This window comes from Nylanderia fulva, unplaced genomic scaffold (assembly GCF_048542155.1).
Source record: "Nylanderia fulva isolate GAGA-0341 unplaced genomic scaffold, ASM4854215v1 Scaffold36, whole genome shotgun sequence".
Classification (NCBI taxonomy): Eukaryota; Metazoa; Arthropoda; class Insecta; order Hymenoptera; family Formicidae; genus Nylanderia; species Nylanderia fulva.
The window spans coordinates 1044077-1071048 of record NW_028190433.1 but is presented as its reverse complement, the minus strand read 5'-3'; the positions used below and the strand labels follow the sequence as shown (position 1 = coordinate 1071048).

Here is a 26972-nt window from a genome sequence, read left to right as displayed (position 1 = left end):
AAGATGAGAGCGGCCAGGCCGGCGTTTTGGCTGTTACCGTTTTTACGGGACTGCTTGAAGCGCCCCTCGCACCCGTTTTTAATATCGGAACTAACTGCACACCCATTTTCTGGCAGGGTCGATAAAGTTTGTATTTGGTGCGAGTCCGTGCTACGCCCATAATTTTCGTGTTAACACAGTATCACGTATTCATTCTGTATATGTGCGATCTTTTCTCTTTATTTATATATATATATATATATATATATATATATATATATGTATTTATATAATTTGTATAAAAACTAAAATATAATTATTAAAATATATATATATATGTATATGTGTAATGAAATATATAAATCTTATTTTAATTAAAATAAAAAGAACGATTAATTGTTCGACCACCTGGATTTTGGAATGTAATTTTTAATATATATTATATTATATTTAATATTTATCGCCACTTCTATTAATATGAAGTGCAATGTCAACGTGCAATAATGTACAATTATTTAAAGTTTCCATGCCTAATGAATGTATCATGCCGGTATAAAAGAACGTCAAGTAGCATGCGTAGCCGAGCAACTAAGATGACGAGCTGAAATCGTGGACATTTCAAGTTCAAACCCCTGCCTTTTTCAGATTTTTTTTTCACTTTTTTCAAATAAGTTATTATGTGTATAAATGTGTAATAATCAATATATCATTAAAAATAAATTAATACAATTGTCGCTCGTATATTGAAAACAAAGTGATAAATATAAGGCCAACTTATCGAGCTGAATATTCGAGATGTTCAGTCAACTACCATTTATTACATGTATAAATTATAAAACTACAGTCATTATATTAAAACTAACGCAAATTACAATCATTCTAAACGTTTCGACCGCACGCGGTCTTCTTCAGTATAATTATTGAAATATAAATTCTTACAATTCACATAATATCGAAATTTAATTATAGTTATTCAGAATCAAGAGTTTTTGAGCAATTAACGCGTGTTTCAATCCGTCCTGTCCAACAATGTTCGCCTCGATATGATCCCTGATTTTGTTCAGATCTCGGATAGTTTCATCGTTAATATGCGAGAAATCAACCCGTTCCGTAGGCGCTATCATCGTTCTTCTTGACAATTTTGCTACTTATTAACAGTTATTAAGGATGACACATAACAAACCAACAATACAGAAAGACAGCTCATTTTAAACTCTACTTGATCGGAGAGCGTGCGTGTTTATATATGATCTAATATCTATGTTTTACTCGTTAATGTCCTATTTGTCCTATTATTATTTCTTGTTCGCTAATATATCCAAAATATCAAAATACGACTCGCTAAGTAACTCAGTATCTTTGTTTAAATTTAGTCCATTTTTTTGTTCCTTGATATGTAGCATCTCAGAAATGAGTCTTTTATAATAATTATTTTCGTTGTCCATGATCTTAACATTGTCCCAATTAAAAGTATGATGTTCATTTATTATGTGTTCAGAAATTACTGAATGTTTCGTTGAGTCCAACCTAATATTATTTTTATGTTCTTTTATTCGCGTCTGCAATTGCCTCTTTGTTTGGCCTACATAAGATGCATTACAATTATTGCAACTGATCTTATAAACCACATTCGAATTGCATGGATGTTTAGTTTTATCTTTCTGCGCTTTAATAATATTATTCAGTTTGTTGAGACATCTATACCCTACCATACAATTTTTATTTTTTACCGAGGAAACAATCATTTCTGAGATCCCATCTATATACGGAATGACAAAGAATTTTTTATTGACCGAGTCATTTCTTATACTTTTTGTTCTTTCTATGTTGGCCTGTCTCTCTATAATGCTCCCCTTAGATATGATGTGTTCTATCCGATGATTAATTTTGTTAAAAATCAGATCAAGAGGGTAACCATTGCTTCTGAGTATACAAAAAATGGACTAAATTTAAACAAAGATACTGAGTTACTTAGCGAGTCGTATTTTGATATTTTGGATATATTAGCGAACAAGAAATAATAATAGGACAAATAGGACATTAACGAGTAAAACATAGATATTTGATCCTATATAAACACGCACGCTCTCCGATCAAGTAGAGTTTAAAATGAGCTGTCTTTCTGTATTGTTGGTTTGTTATGTGTCATCCTTAATAACTGTTAATAAGTAGCAAAATTGTCAAGAAGAACGATGATAGCGCCTACGGAACGGGTTGATTTCTCGCATATTAACGATGAAACTATCCGAGATCTGAACAAAATCAGGGATCATATCGAGGCGAACATTGTTGGACAGGACGGATTGAAACACGCGTTAATTGCTCGAAAACTCTTGATTCTGAATAACTATAATTAAATTTCGATATTATGTGAATTGTAAGAATTTATATTTCAATAATTATACTGAAGAAGACCGCGTGCGGTCGAAACGTTTAGAATGATTGTAATTTGCGTTAGTTTTAATATAATGACTGTAGTTTTATAATTTATACATGTAATAAATGGTAGTTGACTGAACATCTCGAATATTCAGCTCGATAAGTTGGCCTTATATTTATCACTTTGTTTTCAATATATCATTATTTGATAATTTTTTTTGTAATGGAACAAAATAAATTATTTTTTAATTCTGCAAGGAATTTAATTATTAATGCAAACGCCCACACACATAATTTAGATATTCAATTTTTTTTAGTTCAAATGTTTCTTGCAATCTGTATACGACAATCAGTCCACTCGCTGTGCCACAGATTGCATCGCATAATACGCTCAGAGTTATAATACGATAGAGATCGCTTTACGCTGTTTTTCCTTGAAATAAATAAATTTTACGTGTTGTGTACGCGTGTTTAGTATATTTGTTTCTTTCATATTAATTTTAACTATAATTAGTTTTTTATTAATTAAGATTATTTTAGTGTTAGTTGTTTATTTGTTAGTGTCCTGTTTTCTTTAATTTCGCATTTTTTAATTTTCTTTTTTTTTGGTGTTGGTGCTAATTATTATTTTTATTTTACAATGTCGAGTAAACACCGGTTTTACGATAAATGTGTGTATTTAAATTGCACAAATATTAGGACAAAAGATGGAAAACGTTTATTTCGATTTCCATTACAAACGGGTGCGAGACATGATTTATGGTTACGCAATAGTGGTGAGTTTATAAAATTGATTTACTTATTTATATCAATATATAATATATATTGATATGATATATGAAACAAATATATATATATATTCTTTGATTTTTTTAATAAAATATGTCAGATATTATGTATGTTTACGTATGGATTACGTTGAAGTGTTTCTTTGCCGCGTTTTTCTGATCTCGCCGAACGGTTCGCGAATCCTGTGCGAATAAAAAACGATGCGCGTGTGTGTGTGCGTGCGATTGTGATGATCAGTTTCAGTTCGTCTTCAACGCTTGACGAGAGAAGAGGTCCCGAACTGCTGTAAGTTTATAAAAACATATTTTTGTATAACACATTAGAACGATTTTATATTATTTTTTTTGTCTAGAAAACGTTATATTAATAACCGTTATGAAAACGATCTCGACGACGGCGACGATGCCGGTGACGACCGTCGTCGAGATCGTTTTCATAACGGTTATTAATATAACGTTTTCTAGACAAAAAAATAATATAAAATCGTTCTAATGTGTTATACAAAAATATGTTTTTATAAACTTACAGCAGTTCGGGACCTCTTCTCTCGTCAAGCGTTGAAGACGAACTGAAACTGATCATCACAATCGCACGCACACACACACGCGCATCGTTTTTTATTCGCACAGGATTCGCGAACCGTTCGGCGAGATCAGAAAAACGCGGCAAAGAAACACTTCAATGTAATCCATACGTAAACATACATAATATCTGACATATTTTATTAAAAAAAACAAAGAATATATATATATATTTGTTTCATATATCATATCAATATATATTATATATTGATATAAATAAGTAAATCAATTTTATAAACTCACCACTATTGCGTAACCATAAATCATGTCTCGCACCCGTTTGTAATGGAAATCGAAATAAACGTTTTCCATCTTTTGTCCTAATATTTGTGCAATTTAAATACACACATTTATCGTAAAACCGGTGTTTACTCGACATTGTAAAATAAAAATAATAATTAGCACCAACACCAAAAAAAAAAGAAAATTAAAAAATGCGAAATTAAAGAAAACAGGACACTAACAAATAAACAACTAACACTAAAATAATCTTAATTAAAAAACTAATTATAGTTAAAATTAATATGAAAGAAACAAATATACTAAACACGCGTACACAACACGTAAAATTTATTTATTTCAAGGAAAAACAGCGAAAAAAAGCGATCTCTATCGTATTATAACTCTGAGCGTATTATGCGATGCAATCTGTGGCACAGCGAGTGGACTGATTGTCGTATACAGATTGCAAGAAACATTTGAACTACAAAAAATTGAATATCTAAATTATGTGTGTGGGCGTTTGCATAATAATTAAATTCCTTGCAGAATTAAAAAATAATTTATTTTGTTCCATTACAAAAAAAATTATCAAATAATGATATATTGATTATTCTTACACATAATAACTTATTTGAAAAAAGTGAAAAAAAAAATCTGAAAAAGGCAGGGGTTTCAACTTGAAATGTCCACGATTTCAGCTCGTCATCTTAGTCGCTCGGCTACGCATGCTACTTGACGTTCTTTTATACCGGCATGATACATTAGGCATGGAAACTTTAAATAATTGTACATTATTGCACGTTGACATTGCACTTCATATTAATAGAAGCGGCGATAAATATTAAATATAATATAATATATATTAAAAATTACATTAACAGTTATATTAATATTTACAGTTTTAATATATTTATTAATAAAATCAATTGTTCATAAATTACAGCTTATGTAACAACTTTTGCTTCATGCATTACATAAAAATAGTGGATTAGGCCTATTGGGGAAACCACTATAAAAAAAGCGCACCATGCTATCTACCGCAAGGTGGTGGGGAAATGATAGCGCTTCAAACATTTTCTAACAATGTAAAGGAGGACAAAATTTATTGTGTGTAATTTCACAAGGAAACAATCTCGGTCTTCCTAAATATTGCTTAACTTTTAATTATTAATTATTACACATCTCTTCCACTAATACAAGATACAATAACTCGTGTTAATTATATATATTAATATATATACAGGGTGTTTCATTTTAATTTCTCCAGGCAAATATTTCGGAAAATAATAAAAAATCGAAAAAATGTTTGAGACAAAAGTTGTACGGTTTCTAGGGGGACATACGATGGTGCTATTAGTTTGACCTTCAAAAGTTACATGAAAGTCACGTGAAGATCATTTTGAATTACTTAAATGGAATACCCTATATATTTTTGCATATTCTTGATTCTTGTTATGTTAAAAGCTTTCGAAAACACTATAAATAAATATTTTTTCATCAAGTACTTTTTGAATTATAAAGGTTTGAAATTAACAATTTTTAACATAAAATGTAAAATATCTTGTAAAACATTTAGTTTTCGATAATCTTACCTTGATACTTTTATGCACAAAATAATGAGATCAATTAATTGGTATAAACAAAACAAATAGTTGCTTTTAAAGTAAATAAGTATGCAGTTGCATTGTTGCATATTACATACTTTTTTAAATAATTATTTGGTCTCATTATTTTGTGCATAAAAGTGTTAAGGTAAGATTAGCGAAAACTAAATGTTTTACAAGATATTTTACATTTTATGTAAAAAAATTGTCAACTTTAAACCTTATAACTCGAAAAGTACTTGATGAAAAAATATTTATTTATAGTGTTTTGGAAAGCTTTCAACATAAGCTACAGGAATATGCAAAAATATATAGGGTATTCCATTTAAGAAATTCAAAATGATCTTCACGTAACTTTCATGTAACTTTTCAAGGTCAAATTAATAACACCATCTTATGTCCCCCTAGAAATCATACAACTTTTGTCTCAAACATTTTTTCGATTTTTTATTATTTTCCGAAATATTTGCCTGGGGAAATTAAAATGAAACACCCTGTATGTATATATATATATATATATATATATATATATATATATATAATTAATAAGATTTAATTGTTGAAGTTTCTGTGGGCCTCCCTAATGTACTGTACTGATAGAAAGGAACGTTAGGTAATATCCGTAGTCGAGTGGGTGAGACGACGAGTTAGAATTCTGGATCTTTCAAGTTCAAAACCTGCTTTTTCTATTTTTTTTCTATTTTTTTTTAAAGGTGTATTCAAATACTTTATTATGTGTAAGACAATAAAGTAATAAATTATTAATTTATAATTATTAAAATGATTTCATATTTTTTAACAATTTTATAATTAGGAAAGATTACAATTTTTTTATGAAAACTAAAAAAATATTAAATTGATTACAAACTTATAAAGTTTTAGTTACATAAGCAAAATTGTTAAAAAATGTGCGTATAATTTTAATAATTATCAAATAATAATTTATTAATTGATTGTTCTAATACATAATAACTTTTGTGAATACACTTTGAAAAAACTTTGAAAAAAAAACGAAATTAAAAAAATTAAAACAGCAGGGTTTGAACTTGAAATGGATTCTAGCACCAAGTTTCTCAACACGAAAATTATGGGCGTAGCACGGACTCGCACCAAATACAAACTTTATCGACCCTGCCAGAAAATGGGTGTGAGTTAGTTCCGATATTGAAAACGGGTGCGAGGGGCGCTTCAAGCAGTCCCGTAAAAACGGTAACAGCCAAAACGCCGGCCTGGCCGCTCTCATCTTTCTCTCTGATAATATTAGCGAAAAATAAGAGATGTGCTAAAATACATTTTTAAGATTTTGTATTGTTTATTTCTATTATCTTTCGTATTTATATTGTTTAATATGCAATTCGCGCCTATATAAAAAATATGAAAGATTATTATTATTATTTTATGCGCACTCTCCATGCGAACATTATGTCAACGTAACTATATAATATTTTATGTAGAATAATCAATATCTGTCTACTGATACTCATCCATTTAAGTTGACATAATCTCGATAGAAAAGTGATCTTGCAGTAGAACAAGATGCACTATATATACACTTGACATGTACAAAGTGACACAATAAATTCTTGATTTTAAATAAAGATTTTTTTATTAACTAAAAATTGAATTTCTCTTAAAAAACATAGATATATCATTAATTTTTAAAAAATAAATTTTGTATGCCTTACTATTGCTTGCTCGAAACTTTGCTTTTTAGATTTTAAAGTTTAATTATTTAATATATTGCACATCGTATAATATATTGTATTAAAACAAATCTTGTTAAAAAATCATGCACACAAATTAATTTAACTTCGCATTTAAATAACACAAAAATTTTAGAACATCCATTATTATAATATATGACGCCGCAAAATTTCTAAATTTTCTTCGTTCATCTGTAGAGAGCAGAGAGATCTCTGTTGCTGAAGAAAATAATCACCGTTCTAGTTGGAGCTATGCCAGTAAACTGCTTTTTAAATTAGTCTGCCGCTGACCTTGACTTTCGTACAATGGCATCGACAGGTAGAATAAAAAAAGGTGATGCATGCACCTGCCTCCGATAGCAATGTATTAAAGCCGTAGATACTAGTACAATTTACAATACGTAGCTCCACTGATTGAATAAAACAAGTGTAGCTTAAACTTCAAAATAATGTTTACATTTTAAAAACCAAAATGTTACATATCGTTCAGACGATATTAATAAAAATTAAGAATTGAATTTCTAAAATGCAAACATAATTAATTTTACACAATAATAATAATATAAAACCACAGTAATATAAAAGCATAAATTCAACATTTAAAAATACAATAGTTATATACCATATAAATTATTATATATATTGCACGGTTCAATATAATTCTTCTATACATATATAATTATTATTCTCTTGGTCACGCTATTTTAATTTGCTAAAATGTGTTTCCTACATCTACCTAGAAAGCTTCATAAAATAACACATGCTTAAATACAGAAATATGTAAATATGTGTATATGCGTATGTATGTATATAATACCACTAATACACCTCATATTTTTCGTTCGTACCGTGTTAAGATATACATACATGTAAATAAATAAATATTTAAAAGATTGCATCATCTCCCTAATTAAATTCCGTTTTTGCAAATAGTGCTACTGCTTCATGACAATTAAATTAATTCGTAATTATTATTGCGCACGTAGAATATCGACACATATGACACATTTAATAAAAGCAGGTATTATTAGAAACAGGCAGAAGTTTGTCGAGGTAGACATTTACGTTCCATTTGTTTTGTATATTGATCGCAATAATGGCAACACAACGAAGTGAATTAGTGATGTTATTTGTCTATATAGTTGTATTATATAGTTCGTCTATATATATATAGTCTATTTAGATTTTAGATATACATATATAAAGATATATCTACTTAGATACATATAAAGCTTCACTTCTCCACTCTTGGATAATAATTCAATATGAAAAAGTGATCACTTTTTTCTTAAATATTGTACGTAATTCTTTCTTTCAACATAAAAAAGAATAATTTTACACTAATAAAACAATATTTTATACATGTATAAATGTACATGCATGTAATTTTTGCTTTGAAAACACGCCTTTATTTAACTACTTATCTTTGTCATTAATTATATTGTGGTAATTACTACACGAGAAGCATTCCTTACACTGATTGCATTTCCACACAATATAAATATTTTTTATAAATATTAATTAAATTTAGAATTATTTTAATAAAACTGTATTCTCTCTGTATTGATAAATAAAATCATGAATAAAATTCAATTATCAATACAGTAAGCAATGTAAGAACACTCGTCCTATTAAGTCCACTTTAATTATTTTAATAATTATTGAGTATATAGAATATTTTACAAAACTTTTTCAAGATTTACGTTTTTAAATATTCTTCTACATACCGATATAAGTTTTCATAAAGCAATTCAACAGTCTTAATAAGGCACTTTTAAGGCACTCAATGTAATTATTACTTTTCCTTCTTCGCCTCGATTTTATCTTTTTTCTCACTTTTCTCTTCACTTTTTTCTTTATTAATATCCTTCTTAAAGATTTCCTCCTCTTCTTCCTCTTCATCTAAAAGATTGGGGTCTAGTTCATGCTTCTTTAGTTCCTCCTCTAGCAAAGCGTCCCAATCGGACATATCTTTGCCTTCGCGAACTCTTTGCAGCTCTCGCTTGAGCATGTCTAGACATTCTCGTCGTTCTTTCCATTTTTCTGACATCTCGAGACTCTTCTTCTCATCGTCGATCTGATCCAACATTTCCGCCTTTTCCTTCTCTTCGCATTCTAACACATACTTTTCATAACTGTCAACCTGAAAGAACGTACCATTAGTTTAAAATAATCGATAAGTCTGATGAAATTCTTTTTAAACTCTTCTTAAATCAATTATTTTTTTCAAATACAACATAGAAGAATAGATAAAATCAGATAAACTTTAAATCATTTGTGGGTTGAAGAGAAACAAAAATAATTGAAATTGAATTAATAAATATTCAAGTTTACCTTATCTTGCAACATTCTTTGAACGTCATTTTGCCTTTTTAAATGTTTTGGCAGCCAAAAGCATGCCTGAATAAGACGTAAAAATATCCAGACCGCTCCGGCAAGCGCCAAATAAGAGCAAGCAGTAAATATCATATTCGTCATGTCCACGGTTACTTGCTGGTGCTTCATAATAATAAATTAATATTCGATTCAAATATGTCTGCAATAAATAAATAGAAATAATCAAAGAGAAAAATAATAATTGTGAAGCGGTACAAATTTACTTTTACTTAAAAAATACTTTAAATAATATGTGATAAATAATTACAAATAATTACAAATAATTAAAATAATATTTGATAAATAATGACTAACATAATTAATCTGGCGATCATAGAAGATACAGTAAATGATGTCGTGTAATGAAGCAAATGCTTCGAAAAAGTGCTCATACTATTGTTTATCAGAGTAAATTCAAAAGACATTAAATCGTTAATTTTTCTCTAACAACTGACAAGTAAAAGCAATGTATCATTTATCATGTTTTTTGCATTTTCTGTTGAAAAGACTTCGTTTCAACTCGTTAATTCAATTACTCTCACTTTTATTACTCATCCCTTATCACGCATCATTGATTCATCGATCGAATAACGCGTATAATATTCTTTTTCTCATGCCTATCGTTCACTCTAGCATTGCATAAGTATACCATTCACGAGTGCACTATGTTGCAGTTCGACTCGAGGACGATTACACGTGGTGATAGGTGACCTACTACGAGTCTTGTGGTGCGCTTTAAACACCGAGAAGGGTTGAGACGCGCATCCCTCGCGGTGAAATACTCGACGTATTTGGATTGATTCGTTTCGATAGCGTTGGAAAATAATTTCGCGACAGAAACAAAATATTTTTACTTTAGTGACGATAAAATGTAACATTTCGTGAACAGTGCGTAAATATATGCATATATCGTGACATCCATTTATCGGTGCCTTCGCCGCGAACAACTGGTGTATCGATCATGTTCGTTCGGTGTAACAGAATGCGAATATATAATATGCACTGTGAAGAAACTTGAGATTTCATGAGCTTTTATTGTAGATAATAAATGCCGAAAGAAAAGCACGAAGATATAAATTTTGCGTGTTGCTGTTATTGATTTCTTGACGAAAATTATGTATACGATTTACAGTTTCGATTGCATAAATTATATGCGTGTATTTACGTCAATGGATAATTATTTAATTTAATTTTACTTTACTCACCATAATGATAATGAATTCGATGTTTAATAATGTGTTTCGGACACGTTGTATAGTCGGAAATTATATGCACATAAAGAAGAAAACTTATTAAGAAATTCAAAATGAATAATAATGTATGAGTGCTTGGAATTTAAATTTTATCATTATTAAAATAGTTACATTATAGAAATAGAATAAATTTTTTATGTTTAAAATCTTTTTAGTAATCACAACACCCTTTAAATCCGATAAAATAATATAGATCACACACAAGCGTACTTTCAAAAATTTGTGAAACCATAAATTAATGTATCCAAAAACATTTAACGTAGCGAATTAATACAGCGATGACTTTTCTTTTAATTACAAAGTATATATAATATAAACTATCATTGATTTAAAAAATAAAGAAAAATAATATATCGATAAAAATTATTAGTAATACAATTTTTCAGACTCAACAAATGTAATATGTTGTGTATAAAGTTTTTCATCACAGTTTTTAATTTTGCATTCACATCGCACATATTTAAAAAATAATGATAGAATTACATCTCTCTTCAATATGGAAGCATATATTTAATTAAACATTTCAATTATTTTCTTCACTTACCCTTTGCCTTACTCGAAGAGTGCCGAGAACATAGCCATGTAAGAACGTGTTCTATCTAAGAGATACGAACTACTGAATGTATCACGTCCGGAAGTAGTTGCAACTACTATATGTCCGACTGACAGGTGGAACGCTACTCCACTACTGACCCCCTATGCAAATAATCGATATATGGATGTAGCCACGTATGATTGAGCTGACACCATACAAATATTTTAGTATATGTACACACGACATTCCGTGCGGATGTGCGCATATTCGGTGAAGACAAAACCCGCCTATTATTTGCCTAACGTACGAATTAACGAATTTCCAAGAATATATCCTTATATAATAATATAAAAATAATCTTTTGATTTTTTTCTATCAATAGAGTTCTTCGTTATAGATTGTATATAATTCGCAAACGTTCATCAAACGTTAGACGGTTTTTATTTAGGCTTGAAGCTAGAAATTGTATTGTTGCTTTCCAGCACGTAATCGATTAATTCGGAAAGAACTCGAGGGGAATGACGGATGTTCGCAATAAACGACGTTCTAAAATATTCAAACTACATCGGAATGACGTCCAACATGCGCGGCGATGAATGGATTGGTTCAGGTGCCTCCATCTTACGATATGGCCCGAAGACAAGCAAGAGTGTGTGTCAAGAATACATAATTTTTATTCTTTTACAATTAACTCAATAGTAAAACGCTCCACGTTCCAACTAAGGTTAAAATAGTCTACACGCGGACACTCGCTCGATGATTCGTTATGTTGACGATATTTCATTACATGTACCCAGATAGCCAAGTCTATCGAGAGCAAATCTTCCCTGACAAATTTTGTTGTCAGTAGAAATTTACAGGGAAGACTACAAAGTACAGGAGCTATTATTGCAGATTAAAATGACGAATTAGTGGCAAAACTCGAATAGGATTTGCAACTTCTAAATAAAATATAATTTATTTCAATAAAATATAACATCAAGTTATGTTAGATTCTACCAGACTGCACCCGTCAATCTGCTATCAACTTCTATGAGCAGGCTCTGCCTTAGGCAGATCACGAACCTAATAGATATAACTAATCTTAATTTACTAGCAACTTTGAATAGTTCTATTGCCAATTTACTGACATCCGCGCGCAGTTTGCTTACTGGGTACATATCGATTTCTTGCATCATATCGTCTGATTGTTAAAAATCTAACGTAATGTTTGGCGAACAATTTTATCAATTTTATATCCTACGAAATTATACACGCTCACGAATCTAAAGCGCCTGATATGCGGCACATACACAGGAAGAAGAATTCAGGTCTGGAATGTGCGATACAATCACAGCACAGTCGTTAGAGAAGGCGAAGAGAGGAAAGGGGAAACAATGTTAGGAAGAACGAGGCCCATTTTGTCATCGTACTGCTCGCTCTGCTTGGAATTCCAAACAGAGAGATTTTGATGTACACTTCCGGTACAGGAAGACAAAGTACGCCGTTTATGTCGTCGACCTCACGTAAAACAGGAGATAGGGAGTAGCGGAATTTCGCGGATTGGGCGCCAGTTTGTCCTCGAGCTCTCGCAGCGGGATCACATGCACCGCCTCGTCATCACACTCCAACCAAGGGCTAACGACTTGCTTGTTGCGTCTGATCCCGCAGCAATCCATGCTGCGACACCCAATCCTGTTCACCAGTTGATCCTTGTTCTCGCTCGCGCTGGGTTTGCTCCTGAAGTATTTGAGTATGCCCGATGCTTTGTCGGAGGAAGAGGAGGACGACGACGACGATGAGTTCACACTCATAACGCTGCCCTGGCCCGAATTCTGCCGCTTGTTATCACGATCGCAATGGAAGTACTCCGCATACGCAGACTCATCCGGCAGACGTGCGTAAGCAACGTAATGGCCGGCGGTCATCGTTGCACCCTGGTGCATTATGACTGAATATAATTTGTATACATGCCTCGATTCTGTTCCACCACCAGCTGTCCCACGGGTCTGATCGTTGCTGCATTCCTCGCAAAAGCATTGCAAGGTAAGCGGCGTTGGCATGTGGTTATTGATCTTCTCCATTGAACTGCACACGTATATTTAATTATAATCGCAATACGAGATATCGAAGAAATTTTTTTGTCAATATGATATAAATATAGAGAGTCAAAAATATAGTTAAATTTTTAAAGAAACGAATTTCTAAAAAATTATTGCAATATTTATAAATTGTAATTTTTGTAGCTATATTTAAATGAATTTCAAGAATATTACATAGAGAGAATTTTCTCTTAGAATTTATCCTGAAAATGATAATCGTGGGACAGTATGGTATTGAAAGAATTTTATGAGTTTCTTTGATTTATATTTATCACAATAAAAAATATTAATATCTACCACAATAGGAAATAAAATGTTTGATTAATTTTAGTAAAATATTTATAATAAAATTTTAATTTAAAATATATTAAAAACTTATGATTCTGTGTTTTAAATAAAATAGGCAAAAAAGTAATAAACGTATAAAATATTTTAGTTTACAATGCAGGTAATTTTTGGATTATTACCAAACATCATAAAATTTGTAGTGAATTTTGTGATAAAATATGATGAAAAATTCTCTCCATGTACAAACAATTATTTCTCATATTTTTCAGTAAAGTTTTAACTGTATAATTTCGAGATATTAATTACATAACTTTTATGTAACCTGTTGCTTCTAACTTTAATAATTCTAATCAAACAATCCCACTTACCCAGCGGCGGTAGAAAATCTTTTCAGCTGTAAGATGAGAAGTCGCGGCAACAAGGGAAAACATACGGCTCTACGAGCCTCATTATATCGTAGGCAACGTGCGCACCAATATTTCTCCGTACCCCAAAGCAATTCGCTAGTTACTACGGCGCGTTTGTACACTTCGCTGCTATCTACCGATCGACCGTCATCATCTACAAAAAAGAAATATAAAATGTCTCTTCATACCGGCGTATTTTTACAAACAAATCTCAAAATTGATCGATTAAATACACACCTTTCTCGTTCGAGCGATCAATGTCGATGGGTACGCATATGTCGCAGAACGTTTCCTTGCGTTCTGTTACATGTTCGCACTCGAGACACGTTGTACGCAATAGGCTGATCCCTTCGAAGTCCTCCGAGATAAAGCACTTTTTGCTCTCCGGCTTGCGCGTCCCTATCTCGCCATTACTCTCGGCGAATTCCGCATGTCCGTTTTCATACGGTCTCGCGGATGTCGCGACACCATTCGCGTTTGGCTGCACAAGACAGACTGAGCTTCCCCTACTCGGAAACTTCTTCTTTTTTCTCTTACGAATACTCCTCTTCCCAGAACCGCTACTTTCCAATTGCACATCCGTCGTTGAGTTATCCGCAGTGAAGTCGGGAAAGCCACCATTGCTTTGACCAAATTGACTTTCTCTGTGTCTGACCAATAGTTGAAAAGTCTCTCTGATGTTATCAAGTAAGCAAACCAAAAGCTCGTGAGCATCCTGCTGTTGATTTCCTTCGAATATCGGATTTACCTCTCTATGAAAATCAATAATGCAATGTGAATAAAGCAATATAGGACGAATTATTTTTATAATAACAAATTTGTATACCTAAGAGCTTGTAAAAAGGCATCCGGTTGGTATGGCTCACTATTCTCTCTTGCCTCCGATGCTCGCAATGCCATGAAGAGTTCATGCAATTTTTCGGTGGCTATTTGAATATTTGGTTTATTGGCTTCCACTGTTGGTCCAGCCAATGTCAATAGATCTTTACTGCTCAGGCTACGACTACTGCTCGATGTTAATGATACACCTGTTCTACCTAATGAAGAAGATTTGGCCTGTAAAGAAAAAAACACCTTGAAATTTTACATATTGTTATAGCCATACTGATATTCAGTAATAGAGTAAAAATAACAAAACAATTACAAAATTAAAATTATATCATATGCAAATATCATTTAATAAAATCTCTGAGACAACAAATCAATAAAAAGAACAGCTGATTATAAATTTAATTCACAATTCATAGCACTTCACAATAAATGTTTTGCATTTAAGTGACATTTTCCTCACAGAAATTGTAGTTATTGTGATTTGTTAATATTATATAAAAAATATTTCTTTTATTGAGTGTCACAAATGAAATACGAGTGCTGCAGTGATCACAATTCATCCATACAATATTATATAGCAAAATTTTGCATATAATCCTTTCTTTATGCAATTTATTGATCTAGTACTTACTTTTGTTTGAAGTTGCTTATCATTTAGATTAGACAAATCAGTGGCTAAGTGATGTAAATTGTGCAAGAAGGAAGGCGCAAATCGTAAAGTATATAATACACTATTGAGGAAGCAAGTATTTCCTAAATTACACAAGGTGGCTATCCTAAATCCTTCTGTACTACCACCGGAGACATCGTAACTTCCATCCTGGTGATTGCTCAGCTGATTTCGATAGCCATTCAACATTTTGCTTGTACCTTTACAAACAGAATCATATTATAATTAAAATGTTGCTGTTTTATTAGAATTATATATCTATGATCAATAAAATACGTCATTAAAATGAAAAATACATACTGAGTAAATAGTCTGATGTATCCAGAAGGCCCCCTCCTGTAGATGTATGAGGGGGCTGCGAAACTACAATGGGAATTACACGTCCGCGACCTGACAGGGACAGGCAGAACTTCTTTCTGGGAGGAACCGAGCGTTTATCTGCTTCTTCCTCTGTTTCTAATACTGTCATCTTCTGTTAACCTAAAATATCGATCAAGATTATCATCAAAGTTGTGTAATGCAACAGTGCACTGATAAAAAAAGTGCGAGAACCAGACGTTCGCACGGGATTTCCCTCCGTCCAATTCGCATATTCGCGTACGTCGAAATAATGTCAATGTTTTTTTTTGTTTTCACGCGTAGATTCTATCTGCGAGATTCATTTACGTTCCAAACTGAATCGAAGTGTTAAACCGTGTCGTAAAATAACAGGCTGAATGCTGCATACATTTACTCACGTATGATCGAGTGGGGAAGTCATGGAACGAAGGCGGGCTCCTTTATTTATAACGTTATCAACTAAACTAGTGTCCTTGACGTTAAGAAGCCACGAAAGAGCTCGTTCGACTTGCGTGGCAAGCTACATTTCTATCACCTTTCCCCTCGACGGTGAACACCTGGTGAACCTGTACCGCTTGTTCCGCTTACTTCGACTTACTACGATTTACGCGACACAAGACACAACCTAGGATTTCGAGAAGCGAACAGCTCGTCGGGGAAACTCGAGCGTGAAAATGAAAGGATCTTTAGCGCTCCTAGTGGACACAAGAATAACTATTCAAAATTCTTTCGAAATCTTAGAAATTCCCTAGCCTCCAGCCAATCAGCGTGTCTGTTAAACTTGTCCACATGTGATATCGCCCTAAATACGAACTGTCAATTGGACGTCACGTGGTCTGCGCCTGGGGCGCACATTGACTTAAAATTATATAGACGCGAATAGAATTGTATAATACGTGAAGTATTAGGTTTATTCGCGTTGCATGCTCCAACTTACTTCAATATACATAAGCCAATAATGCCGCCGATACAGGTGCATTTTTGATTAAAATAGTTGACTTTGACATAATTAAAATTGTATTAAAAAAACAATAAATCATTTATGAATCATGGCGAGCGACTGCAACATTGTTATATTGGGATAAAGGAAATTTTTAAAAAAATTAAAAAAGCCCAGATAGACAATAAAATATGCTGAACATAGTATACAAACATATATATTATGTATAATTAGAACAACATAAAATTATGAATTATTTTAATAAATTTTAATTATGCATTATATATATGATATATATTGTTAACATATATTTGTATATTTTATAAAATATATAGCAATATGTTTCACTATATACTATAAACGCACAACTGCAATTATATTTCTGACAAAATAAGCAACATATTTTCGCAATTTTTATAACATTAGAAGATCATCCTTTCACTTGCTGATAATACATATGCGAGGCCGTATCTTTATTCAATCTTTATATGCAAGCATATATTTTTAATTTTTAAATTCTGTTATTATGCAGGCAATCTACTGAAATCTATCTGGAGGATGATAAAACTGTTATTGCTTTATGTTATATATTGTAACAGCAGAATACTCGCAAATACATCAAAAACTAGATTAATAAATCACAGGTTAGATAATTGTTTTCTAATAACTAAAAATAAATTAGATTATTTTTTTACAACGAAAAATTGTTTTATATAGGATTTATGTCATGAAATACCAATAAATGATAAGATAAGTTTGTTTGAAAAAACGCTGATAAACACGTTCAAAGCGCTAAAAGAATGCGATTCTTGACGTACCTTATATGCATGTACAATACTTTTTTGACGTGTATTATACATGTCATGTAGAAAATTGCTCTAACAACCGAATTACTCAACTCTAGATGCGAGCCAAGAAGATGTTAATTTTGGATCTTATATAATTTAATTTTTTTAAATTTTAAATTTCTGAAGTATTATTCATAAATTTGACAAGTGCGTGAAAAAAAATGACGGGCTGCTTTCACGACAGAATCAGAATGATCCTGCGCTGTGATTGGTCAAATCTGAAATTTCCTTGAATTTTATTATATGAAATTTGAGATTTTTTTACAACAATCACAATACAGAATAATTTTAATTTATTATTATTTTACTAGTATTATTTTATTATTATTATTATTACGAAAGAAACGCGCTGGAGAAATTGTAAACTAAAAAATGAGTTCCCGCTTCCGCCGCGAGAGAGCGCTCGAGTGCACTTCCGGCGCGCGACACCAACCCGTTTTCCCATCTAAGTCACCACCGACGCCTCTCGTATGTTGCTAGTTCCTCCTGTTCTGCGTGCATTGCATTTGCTGACATAGTGCCGCTGCGATCACTACACAACAGAAGTAAGATTAATTCGCGCACATACAACATATATACATATAATACGTACGACGCTTGCGAACTGTTTTTATAATTGATATCACGACACCGTGGATTCTGCATTCTCGGAGTTTGCTCGCGCGTGAGGCGTCCCACCCTCGCGAAGAACCCTCGTTTTTCCTGCGCTCGTGTTCGTCGGCTTCCCGCGCGACAGAGAAGCACACCCGCAGACCTGCTGCCGGCGAGGTGAGTGCCAGAAGAAAGAGAGAGAGAGAGAGAGTGCGAGTGCTGCAAGAACGCGAGAGCGTTCTTTTTCCCTCGAGTCAGGTAAAAAAAAGCCTACTCGAATCCTCGCCGTCGTAAAATCCCATCTATCTCGTATGTTTATCGCTTCGACCCTCCTGTCTGGTTGTTCCACGAGAAGAGCGATCGCGGCGCTCTCCGACTCCCGTCGCGAGAGACTGGAGAGAAAGAGAGAGAGAGAGAGAGAGAGAGACCACGTTGTCGAATCGTGTGAGGCTCGGACGGGAGTTCTCGCGGGAGTTCTCCCGTTCGAGGGACGTCGTCGCCAACGGATCTCCCGGTGGATTTCCTTGACTCTCTATCTCTCTCGATTATTCTCGCTCGCGTTGGCGTGTCGGGAGACATCGCCATGCTTGCGCGAGCGACCGGGCGCGACCGCGCACTCTCGCATCCGCGAGATGGACGCGAGCTCCTTCGCCCGCCTCTGCACTTTCCTTGGGATTTTTTTCTTTCCCTTTCGAATGCAAATGGAAACCGAATTTTCTAGATAGATAGATTCCTCGGGGGGAGAGAGAGAGAGAGAGACACGTGCTACGGAATATGTACGTTATGGTTCAGCGTGGTCGGGATCGCCAGATAGAGAGAGAGAGAGAGAGAGAAGGAGGGAGTCGTGGGAGGGAGAGAGGAGATGGCATGCGAAAATTTTGCCATGCGCTACGCGCGTCGCCAGTCCCTTTGTGTTTGCCGCATGCCATATCGCTCCGATTATTTGAGTTCTATGTACGTGATAAAACGTGATTTTGGATAAGCTCCTGCGCGCGAGACGATTTATTAGATAGCTTAAGGATGCCCATGGAGATGCGTGTATATCTTAAATTTCAAGATTTTCGGATTTATATCCTTTTGCTTGAAAAATTGCTGGAATATATTTTTCTTTTAATAATATGTATCATTCTTATATTATATAAAAAATGAGTAGTTTTGAATAAAATCATTCTCTGTTTAAAATACAATTGGCATCGAATAACGAATTATTAATGAGCAATATATTTAAATAATGAACAATATATGTAGTTAATACATATTTATATGATAATTAGTAATAAAAGTTGTATGTTTTTTCGAAAAAAATATTGCTAAAATAATTGAAAATGATGCACACTTGTTTTTTTATATATATATTTCGTTAAGTAATATGTATTTATATTTGCATATATGATTAGTAATAATGCTGAAGAAATTTTGTGCTAGCAATTTATTTTCTGAAATTTTATAATTTGTACATGTGTAATCAATAATAAGTTGATTTTTTTATATTAATTGTATATTGCTAACAATGTGCGATAAGCAAAATTATATTCAGATATTATAGCTCAACTATAATAGCATTACTGCTCAACTTTATATTGTAATTTGTATTGTATTATTGATAATAATAAATACAATTTTTAATATATATTAATGTCTTATGAATTTTATCTTGTTAGAATATTATGTTGCTATGCAAAAAACCTCTGTGCACTATATTAAAATTCTATCAATATGTTCTGCGCACAAAATCTAGTAATTTTTCAATTCTTGATATTATATTATGATATTCTAATAAATATGTTTTCTTTTGTTTCAGATATCTGCCTTAATAATTTTAAGATTTTACAACTAAACATTTAATTTGCTGTTTCCAGCAAAATATCACTTTAAAAGTTAGAAAGTAAGAAAATGGTCATGGAGGCATCTCCTTCTCCACAAAGTGTAGGTCGTGAATTTGTCCGACAATATTATACTTTGCTGAATCAAGCTCCTGCCCATCTTCATAGGTAATTTGAATTATCTATAATTTTATTCCAGTCTTATCTGTGCTATAAATTTCTGATCACAATTAGAGCAAAATAAAAGTTTGAATTTTATTTGAACCTATTTTTTTAATGAATATTTCAACTGCGCAATTAAAATGTGTATGAATTTTATGAATTAGGTTCTACAATCAGCATTCTTCCTTTGTGCATGGAGGATTGGATTCCAATCGAGAGTGTATTCCGGCGATCGGTCAAAAACAGATACACCAGAAAATTCAACAACTGAACTTTCGTGATTGTCATGCAAAAATAAGTCAAGTTGATTCTCAGCTTACTCTCGAAAATGGAGTTGTTGTTCAGGTAAATTATGTAAACTTTATATCAATCAGATCAGATCAGATAAAAGAATTACACAAATTCTCTCCTATGAAGAGAAATAAATACGTACATATAAATGTATTAAATATATCATTTTTATATTTCCATTTGACATTAAAGTTTTATCAATACTCTGTTTTACATTAGACATGATAATGTACTTTAATTTATGTAAAATGACATATTTGTGTGATAAAATATTTAATTTTTAGTATTTATAATTTCAAGAATACCTTATTAACATATATTCATTTCATTATAGGTATCTGGAGAATTGTCCAACGCTGGACAACCAATGCGTCGATTCACGCAAACTTTCGTGTTGGCGGTACAAGCTCCTAAAACCTACTATGTGCACAACGATATCTTCCGTTACCAAGACATGATATTCCCCGAGGAGGATGAAGCTGATGTGAGCGGAGGGGACGGTGGTGAAAGCGGCGAGAGAGAGGTTGAGGAAATCGGTCGATCTGAACCTGAAGAAGATGAACATCAGACTCAGGCACAACAGCTGACAGCTCCGACTCAAGCTGCCGAGCAGCAAGCTCAACCGCCTCTCATTCCGGCACAGCAGCCTCCGCTTCAGCAACAACAACCGATGTACTACGCTGCGGCACCACAGCCACATGTTAGTATACAAAACATGATGTATTATTGTGCAAAAATTAACAACTAATTGAGGATGCAGTAAACATTCTGTACAATGTATAACAATTGAGTTGAGAAAAGAGGAAAAATGAAATCTAGAAATTATATATTGTTGAAGAAGATGTATACATATATATATTTGAATATAAATTGAATTTGCACATTGCCTATATAATTTCTACAATTTATATTATAATCTATTGGTCAGGTTCATCCGGTAATGCAGCAGGTTCTGAATGGAACGGTGCACGAGGAGGTGATCAATCAACAACCTCCACAGCAGCAGCAGCAACCGCCGCCGCCATCTCCGGCCCAGCAGCATCCGTATATAACGGAACCAACCGCGCAGTCCCAATTTGTACAGGAGGCAGAATTGAGTAACGGTGAGCAACAACAGCAGCAGCAGCAGCAGCAAGTTGAAAATGAACCGCAGACTCAGACGGAGGAAAGAAATGAGCAGCCTGAAGCAGAATCATTTACTGCGTCCGCGCAAGAGACCGAGCCTGAACATCAAGTTTCGAATACCACTGTTAATAATAGCGGACCCAAGACTTATGCTAATTTAGTAAAGTCTTTCCCAAGTACCACCAGTGCTACTAGCCCGCAAGCTCCTAAATTGTCCATGTCTCCGGTAAATGTCTTGATGTGACGTTGTGATTTCTGAAGAATATGAGGAATAATAAAATCTTTCTTTGTAGCCACCTATGACGAATTTACGCTTGGATGACAGATCGCCATTGCATCCTGCAAATAACGTACCGACTTCTATGTCAGTTTCCAACAACGTATCCGCAGCTCAACAACAGGTGCATCGAGTGGGTGGAAATCAAGCGCCACCACAGCAACAACACCCCCAGCAGCAACGCGGTCTGAGAGCAGGACTGGTACAAAGAGGTAAAAAATGAAACAGATATTGATAATTTAAAAAAATGATTGTTCAAAGAATCTTTATGGTAATAAGATATACGTATATGTATTTGATTATTTTGATATTAATTATTTAATTTTCATCTTTTTTTCCTTGCAAGATATTTTTATTATATTGTTGCGTATGATATTTTTTAGATGGAGAACGTCGTGGCACAAGACCAGGACAGTACAGCGATGCTCATCAACTTTTCTTGGGTAACTTACCACACAATGCTTCCGAGAATGATTTGCGCCAAGTATTCGAGCGTTATGGTAGAGTTGCTGAATTGCGCGTGCACAGTAAATCAAACGACAGATGCAAAGGCCCTCAAGGCGGAAACAACACTGCGCGAGTGCCTAATTATGGATTTATTACGTTCGAAGATCAACAAGTTGTGACAAAGGTGTTGAACTCTCTGGTACGTTTATCTTTTAAATAAATGTCGACAATATCTTAGGCAAGTGTTTAATAAAAATGGAATTTTTTGCTCTCATTGTGCCATTGTTTTAGCCTATTTATTATCCCGATGAGAGTGGACAAAAGTTGAATGTGGAAGAAAAGAAGGTGAGGCCTAGGATGATGGACGGCAGTGGCGGAAGATTGAACTCCGGCGATGGCGGTATGCGTTCCATGGGCGGTCAACAGCAGCAACAACAGCAACAACAACGTGGACCAGGTAATCCCTAGATTAATTTTCCAATTTATTGAGATTAATAAAACTTTCAATTTATTGATTCGTTATTGATTTAATCTCAGGAGGACCTGGAGGCGTAATGAGAGGCGGACAACATCCACGAGGTGGTCGTGGAGGATTTTCACGGAGCGGCGATGGCAGCAGGGGCGGCGGTGGCATGCGGCAACCGGGCAATCCAAGCAATCCTGGTTACCAGAACCGTCGCTAATACCGGCCACAGTACGCAACAATCGCAACAACCTCCTAATTTCCTCTCTACTGAGTAAAAGTCACAACAGTACCATCATGCATATGCCATCTTCATTTCGAGAAATGAAATCCAAGACTATTTCGTATGCCGCACGACCTTATCACCGGCGCCACCCTCATACGCTTAAATGTCGCTTGCAACAATGTTTGACAAGCAACAACAACAGCCGATATATACTAGATGACGTAGCCCAAAAAAAGGAAGTCGTACGAAACACGATCTCGAACATCAGAAGACACGACTTCGTCGAAATCTTGGACGAGGATTACGTTTTTCTCGTGTGAGACCTCGAGCTCAGTGGTATGTGTTGTAAGTTTCAAAGAGCCGATGATCATCGGTTCGAGTTCGTCCTTCGTACATCGACAATCGGGCAATCCCGCAGGACTACGATGCCAAGCATACAAACGGAGCGTAAATGTATACACACGTGCAGCCGTGCGACAAGTCCAAAGGAAGCTTAATGGAGAACGTTGTCGGAGTGTGGAAAATTTAAATGAATGAGAAGAGGCGACGGGACGTGATCTGAAATCGGGAAAATGTGTCGGAACTCTCTTTTTGTGAGGTTTTAGAATATTATTCGCGCGTTTCATTCTACTCACCGAATTGCAAGACGAGATGACACCGGAGCAAAGTTTATTACACGTATCATGTAACTACGGGGTGATCAAAGATTGCATCGGAAAAAACGGAGTGTCGCTGTCGCGTAGTCTTGTACACTTTCGAGTCGACTCGACAACCGTCGACGAAACCGTCCCGTTGTCGCAGCTGAAGAATCTGAATAGATAGCATGGAACGAATTCCGGTGTAACAACTATATAAAATCCTAAAGTTGTATCCCGGTTGCACGCGGCAAAACAAAAAAAAAGGAAAAAGAAGCTTCTTTTTTCCTACACGTTCTTTTTTCTATTCTTGTTGCCGATCATCGATCGACCAGTATCGATCGTAAAGAGGACGATACTTCTAGACTGCAACATCTGGTCTCGCCGTTTTTCCGCAACTCTGGCCTCGTCTTGTTACAGTTCAGAACTGTTTATTCGCGAGCCTACCTTTTTCCTGGTCTCTTCCCTCCCTTTCTTCTTTTCTCAGTTTTCTTCTAAGAATCATTATTTTTTCCAGTATCTTTTTACGCTACGATTCTGATCCATTTTATAGAACCTTTCTATCATAGCATCTACCTCCCTTTCCTTCACATATATACTTATTATTATTATTATTATTATTATTATTATTATTATTATTATTATTATTTTATTATTATTATTATTATTATTACTTTTGTTTAGGTAAAATTAATAAGAATCGCGCACGCGCATGATCTGACGTTGTATCGCTAAATTTACGGTCACGAGGTAGTGTTTCGGCCAAGGTCAAGTTTTCTAATAATCGCAGAATTCGCGATACGCCGAAATTAAACGGGAACTGCAACCATCAAAAACTATACTCGATAAAGAAAAAACTATATGTTAGTAGTTTTTTCTTTTTAGCCATTTTATTAAAGTCTTTCGCGAGTTTGTCATTGATAACAATTAGAATATATCATATTTCAAGAGAGATGCTGTTTGTACAATTGTATATTCGTTTAATTGAAATATAAAACTTTTGCTTGGTAATACTGCGATTCTATAAGAAGACTATTCTGTGGGATTTTATGCAATATTGGATCTATACTTAAAGTCAGGAATATACTAGCGACACAAATTCGTACAGATTCCATAAAATAAAATTGTGATACACTGTTCTGCTCTTGTTATAAATCACGATTTGTTATGCAAATATTTCATGATTCAATTAGACGAATACACATACAACTACATGAGCGGTACTTTCTTGGAATACATGTTTTCTAATTTCTCTTTATAGATAATACAATCTATTCATATTTCTCAACACAATACATTCATATGCACTAAATTATTTAGAATATAGCAAAATGAGAATTCTAGTCAGCAACAGTTTAAGTAGTCTGCGAAAAGAATTCTGCAATTATTAGTGACTGGGCAATGCGTCTATCCTGGCCTATCAGCCTCATCCAGCTCACCTCTACGAAACTATTGTATAATTTTCGAAGTGTCGAAAATATCAGGGAATCAGAGTCGTGAGAAAACCAAGGTGATACGGCGATACGACAACAAATGTAAATGATCGACGCGTCGAAAGATGAGGAGTAGAGCAGCGTTGCAATCAGTAACTAAATTTATGATGTCGACAAAAAGCATGTCGCGAGAGAAAGAGAGAGAGAGAGAGAAAACGAATATTTGTATGTATGATGTGTATATGAGAGAGAACGAAAGTAAGTTTGTCAGCTTGCATTTCGTCGAGATTATCTTAGGGATTTTTAACGTTGATCATGAACGAACGCGATTCCACAACCGCAGTAGTTTGTAATCGAAAATGAAAACAAAATGCGGTGCGATACCTCTGTGTGTCTGGGACATGATGACCGCGTTTCTGCGACTCCTCGGCGCGCCTGCCCGGGACCCTATCATCCTGTTTAATGTTACATTTTTTTTAACATGCAACCTCTAGCGAATAATATTCATCATGTAGTATTACTTATGCGCGATATTGATGTCTCGTTTTTAATAGAGCCCGGGACGGCGAAGACGATGACGATGGTGCGGCCACTCTGGTCTAGAAACGGATAAAGAGATTGGTTTCGCGTGGCTGCGCTTCTGCGGTTTACTATTTTCGATTATCAGCGAAAACAAAAAAAAAAAAAACCAGAAAGAACAAAATTTGCCGCTAAGCATCCTTTTCTCGGATATGCGTCCTCGTTGGATAATGTAACGCATTTCAATTTTAAACTTATATCTATATTTCGTTATAGATATTAAACGCTACGTAGAAAACAAATGAAGATTCGATCTATCAAATCTTTTCTAAGTTAGTTTAGAGTACGCGGAAACGTATTTCCGGATTTTTGTCGACAGTTATCACGTATAATTGGCACTTTAGTATTGTTATAAAAAAAAGAAAGAAAAATTTATCATTAAATCTGAAACAAATATACAGGATGTGAAGTACTTTATCACTTCTCTCTTCCTTGCGGCAGAAAATAAAATATATCGCGTATATTTTATGTGATTTTTTAAAAAAGAGGATCTCGAAATGCAGAGGAATCATTTTTTTTTTTTCGTATCGCTTTCATTTTCAAAGATATGATAAACGTTTATCATGTGATTAACGATTTATAGTACCTATATAGAATTTTTACAAGAATTAAGATATAGCATAACACAAAATATTAATTTAAATATATCTTTCACAAATATTGTATGTTTGTGAATCGATCATAATTAATTTTCACTTCAAATGTCATAAAAAATATGAATTTAATTAAAATATGAAGGATCCTTTTTCGAGATCATCCTATTCCGTAGCTTATACTTCTTCGAAAATAAAAATAAGATATTTATAACATTTACACGTGACATCTTACCATTTAAAACACGTAACTAAATAGAACACGTTCTTATCGCGTTATTATCTCGTTATAAACTCGTTTAACATTTTGACTGAAATTAACATCTGTAATTCCTTGGAAATCATGGACATTTTTTGCGGTATAATTAAAAATCTTATTTTTCTCCTATTTATATTATATATTTTATGAGCGATAGATATAAATGCAAATTAAAACGGAAATTAGAATGATATATATATATGCATGCTTCCTGCTAATTCCCAAGGAAATACAATTAACATC

General features: G+C 33.7%; 3 protein-coding genes and 1 long non-coding RNA gene across 12 annotated transcripts; 1 reads left to right on the top strand and 3 right to left on the bottom strand.

Moving 5' to 3' along the window:
• Nucleotides 1–7605: 7605 nt before the first annotated feature.
• Nucleotides 7606–11999, bottom strand: LOC114941896 (uncharacterized). 6 transcript variants are annotated; one of them, XM_029317068.2, is made up of 3 exons: nucleotides 9949–11999; nucleotides 9592–9793; nucleotides 7606–9400 (listed from the first exon to the last, which is right to left on the bottom strand). In XM_029317068.2, the coding sequence occupies exons 2-3, from the start codon at nucleotides 9760–9762 to the stop codon at nucleotides 9053–9055; spliced, it is 519 nt and encodes a 172-aa protein (XP_029172901.1). In that variant the 5' UTR covers nucleotides 9763–9793; nucleotides 9949–11999; the 3' UTR covers nucleotides 7606–9052. The 6 variants fall into 6 exon arrangements, with proteins under 6 accessions (XP_029172901.1, XP_029172902.1, XP_029172905.1 ...); XM_029317069.2 differs by having other exon boundaries at nucleotides 10176–11999; XM_029317072.2 differs by having other exon boundaries at nucleotides 10283–11999.
• Nucleotides 12000–12077: 78 nt separating this feature from the next.
• On the bottom strand, nucleotides 12078–16674 carry Usp1 (ubiquitin specific protease 1). 2 transcript variants are annotated; one of them, XM_029317067.1, is made up of 7 exons: nucleotides 16426–16674; nucleotides 15999–16178; nucleotides 15660–15898; nucleotides 15024–15253; nucleotides 14435–14949; nucleotides 14159–14351; nucleotides 12078–13488 (listed from the first exon to the last, which is right to left on the bottom strand). In XM_029317067.1, exons 2-7 carry the CDS (start codon nucleotides 16165–16167, stop codon nucleotides 12909–12911), a joined length of 1926 nt encoding a protein of 641 aa, XP_029172900.1. In that variant the 5' UTR covers nucleotides 16168–16178; nucleotides 16426–16674; the 3' UTR covers nucleotides 12078–12908. The 2 variants fall into 2 exon arrangements, with proteins under 2 accessions (XP_029172900.1, XP_029172899.1); XM_029317066.1 differs by having other exon boundaries at nucleotides 16436–16674.
• A 1421-nt stretch (nucleotides 16675–18095) lies between these two features.
• Nucleotides 18096–19191, bottom strand: LOC146722160 (uncharacterized). The gene is made up of 2 exons (XR_014925295.1): nucleotides 18418–19191; nucleotides 18096–18357 (listed from the first exon to the last, which is right to left on the bottom strand). It is a non-coding gene; the product is annotated as an uncharacterized LOC146722160 (long non-coding RNA).
• Nucleotides 18286–26275, top strand: rin (ras GTPase-activating protein-binding protein 2). Of its 3 annotated transcripts, none has more exons than XM_029317056.2 (9): nucleotides 18286–18370; nucleotides 20218–20407; nucleotides 20566–20746; nucleotides 21027–21392; nucleotides 21621–22043; nucleotides 22111–22306; nucleotides 22478–22740; nucleotides 22833–22998; nucleotides 23079–26275. In XM_029317056.2, the coding sequence occupies exons 2-9, from the start codon at nucleotides 20310–20312 to the stop codon at nucleotides 23222–23224; spliced, it is 1839 nt and encodes a 612-aa protein (XP_029172889.1). In that variant the 5' UTR covers nucleotides 18286–18370; nucleotides 20218–20309; the 3' UTR covers nucleotides 23225–26275. The 3 variants fall into 3 exon arrangements, with proteins under 3 accessions (XP_029172889.1, XP_029172888.1, XP_085341410.1); XM_029317055.2 differs by having other exon boundaries at nucleotides 18288–18593; XM_085485284.1 differs by lacking the exon at nucleotides 18286–18370 and adding an exon at nucleotides 18838–19370.
• The last annotated feature ends 697 nt before the right edge of the window (nucleotides 26276–26972 follow it).

What these genes read in the sequence shown, in the direction of transcription:
- LOC114941896 (XM_029317068.2), bottom strand. Translation starts at nt 9,762, where the DNA reads ATGAAGCACCAGCAAGTAACCGTGGACATGACGAATATGATATTTACT. An exon ending in AAAGAATGTTGCAAGATAAG is followed by an intron (nt 9,401 to 9,591) that starts GTAAACTTGAAT and finishes ACGTTCTTTCAG; the next exon opens with GTTGACAGTTATGAAAAGTA.
- Usp1 (XM_029317067.1), bottom strand. Translation starts at nt 16,167, where the DNA reads ATGACAGTATTAGAAACAGAGGAAGAAGCAGATAAACGCTCGGTTCCT. An exon ending in GCCTTTTTACAAGCTCTTAG is followed by an intron (nt 14,950 to 15,023) that starts GTATACAAATTT and finishes TGATTTTCATAG; the next exon opens with AGAGGTAAATCCGATATTCG. An exon ending in AGATTTTCTACCGCCGCTGG is followed by an intron (nt 13,489 to 14,158) that starts GTAAGTGGGATT and finishes ATACGTGTGCAG; the next exon opens with TTCAATGGAGAAGATCAATA.
- rin (XM_029317056.2), top strand. Translation starts at nt 20,310, where the DNA reads ATGGTCATGGAGGCATCTCCTTCTCCACAAAGTGTAGGTCGTGAATTT. An exon ending in CTGCGGCACCACAGCCACAT is followed by an intron (nt 21,393 to 21,620) that starts GTTAGTATACAA and finishes TCTATTGGTCAG; the next exon opens with GTTCATCCGGTAATGCAGCA. An exon ending in CTAAATTGTCCATGTCTCCG is followed by an intron (nt 22,044 to 22,110) that starts GTAAATGTCTTG and finishes CTTTCTTTGTAG; the next exon opens with CCACCTATGACGAATTTACG.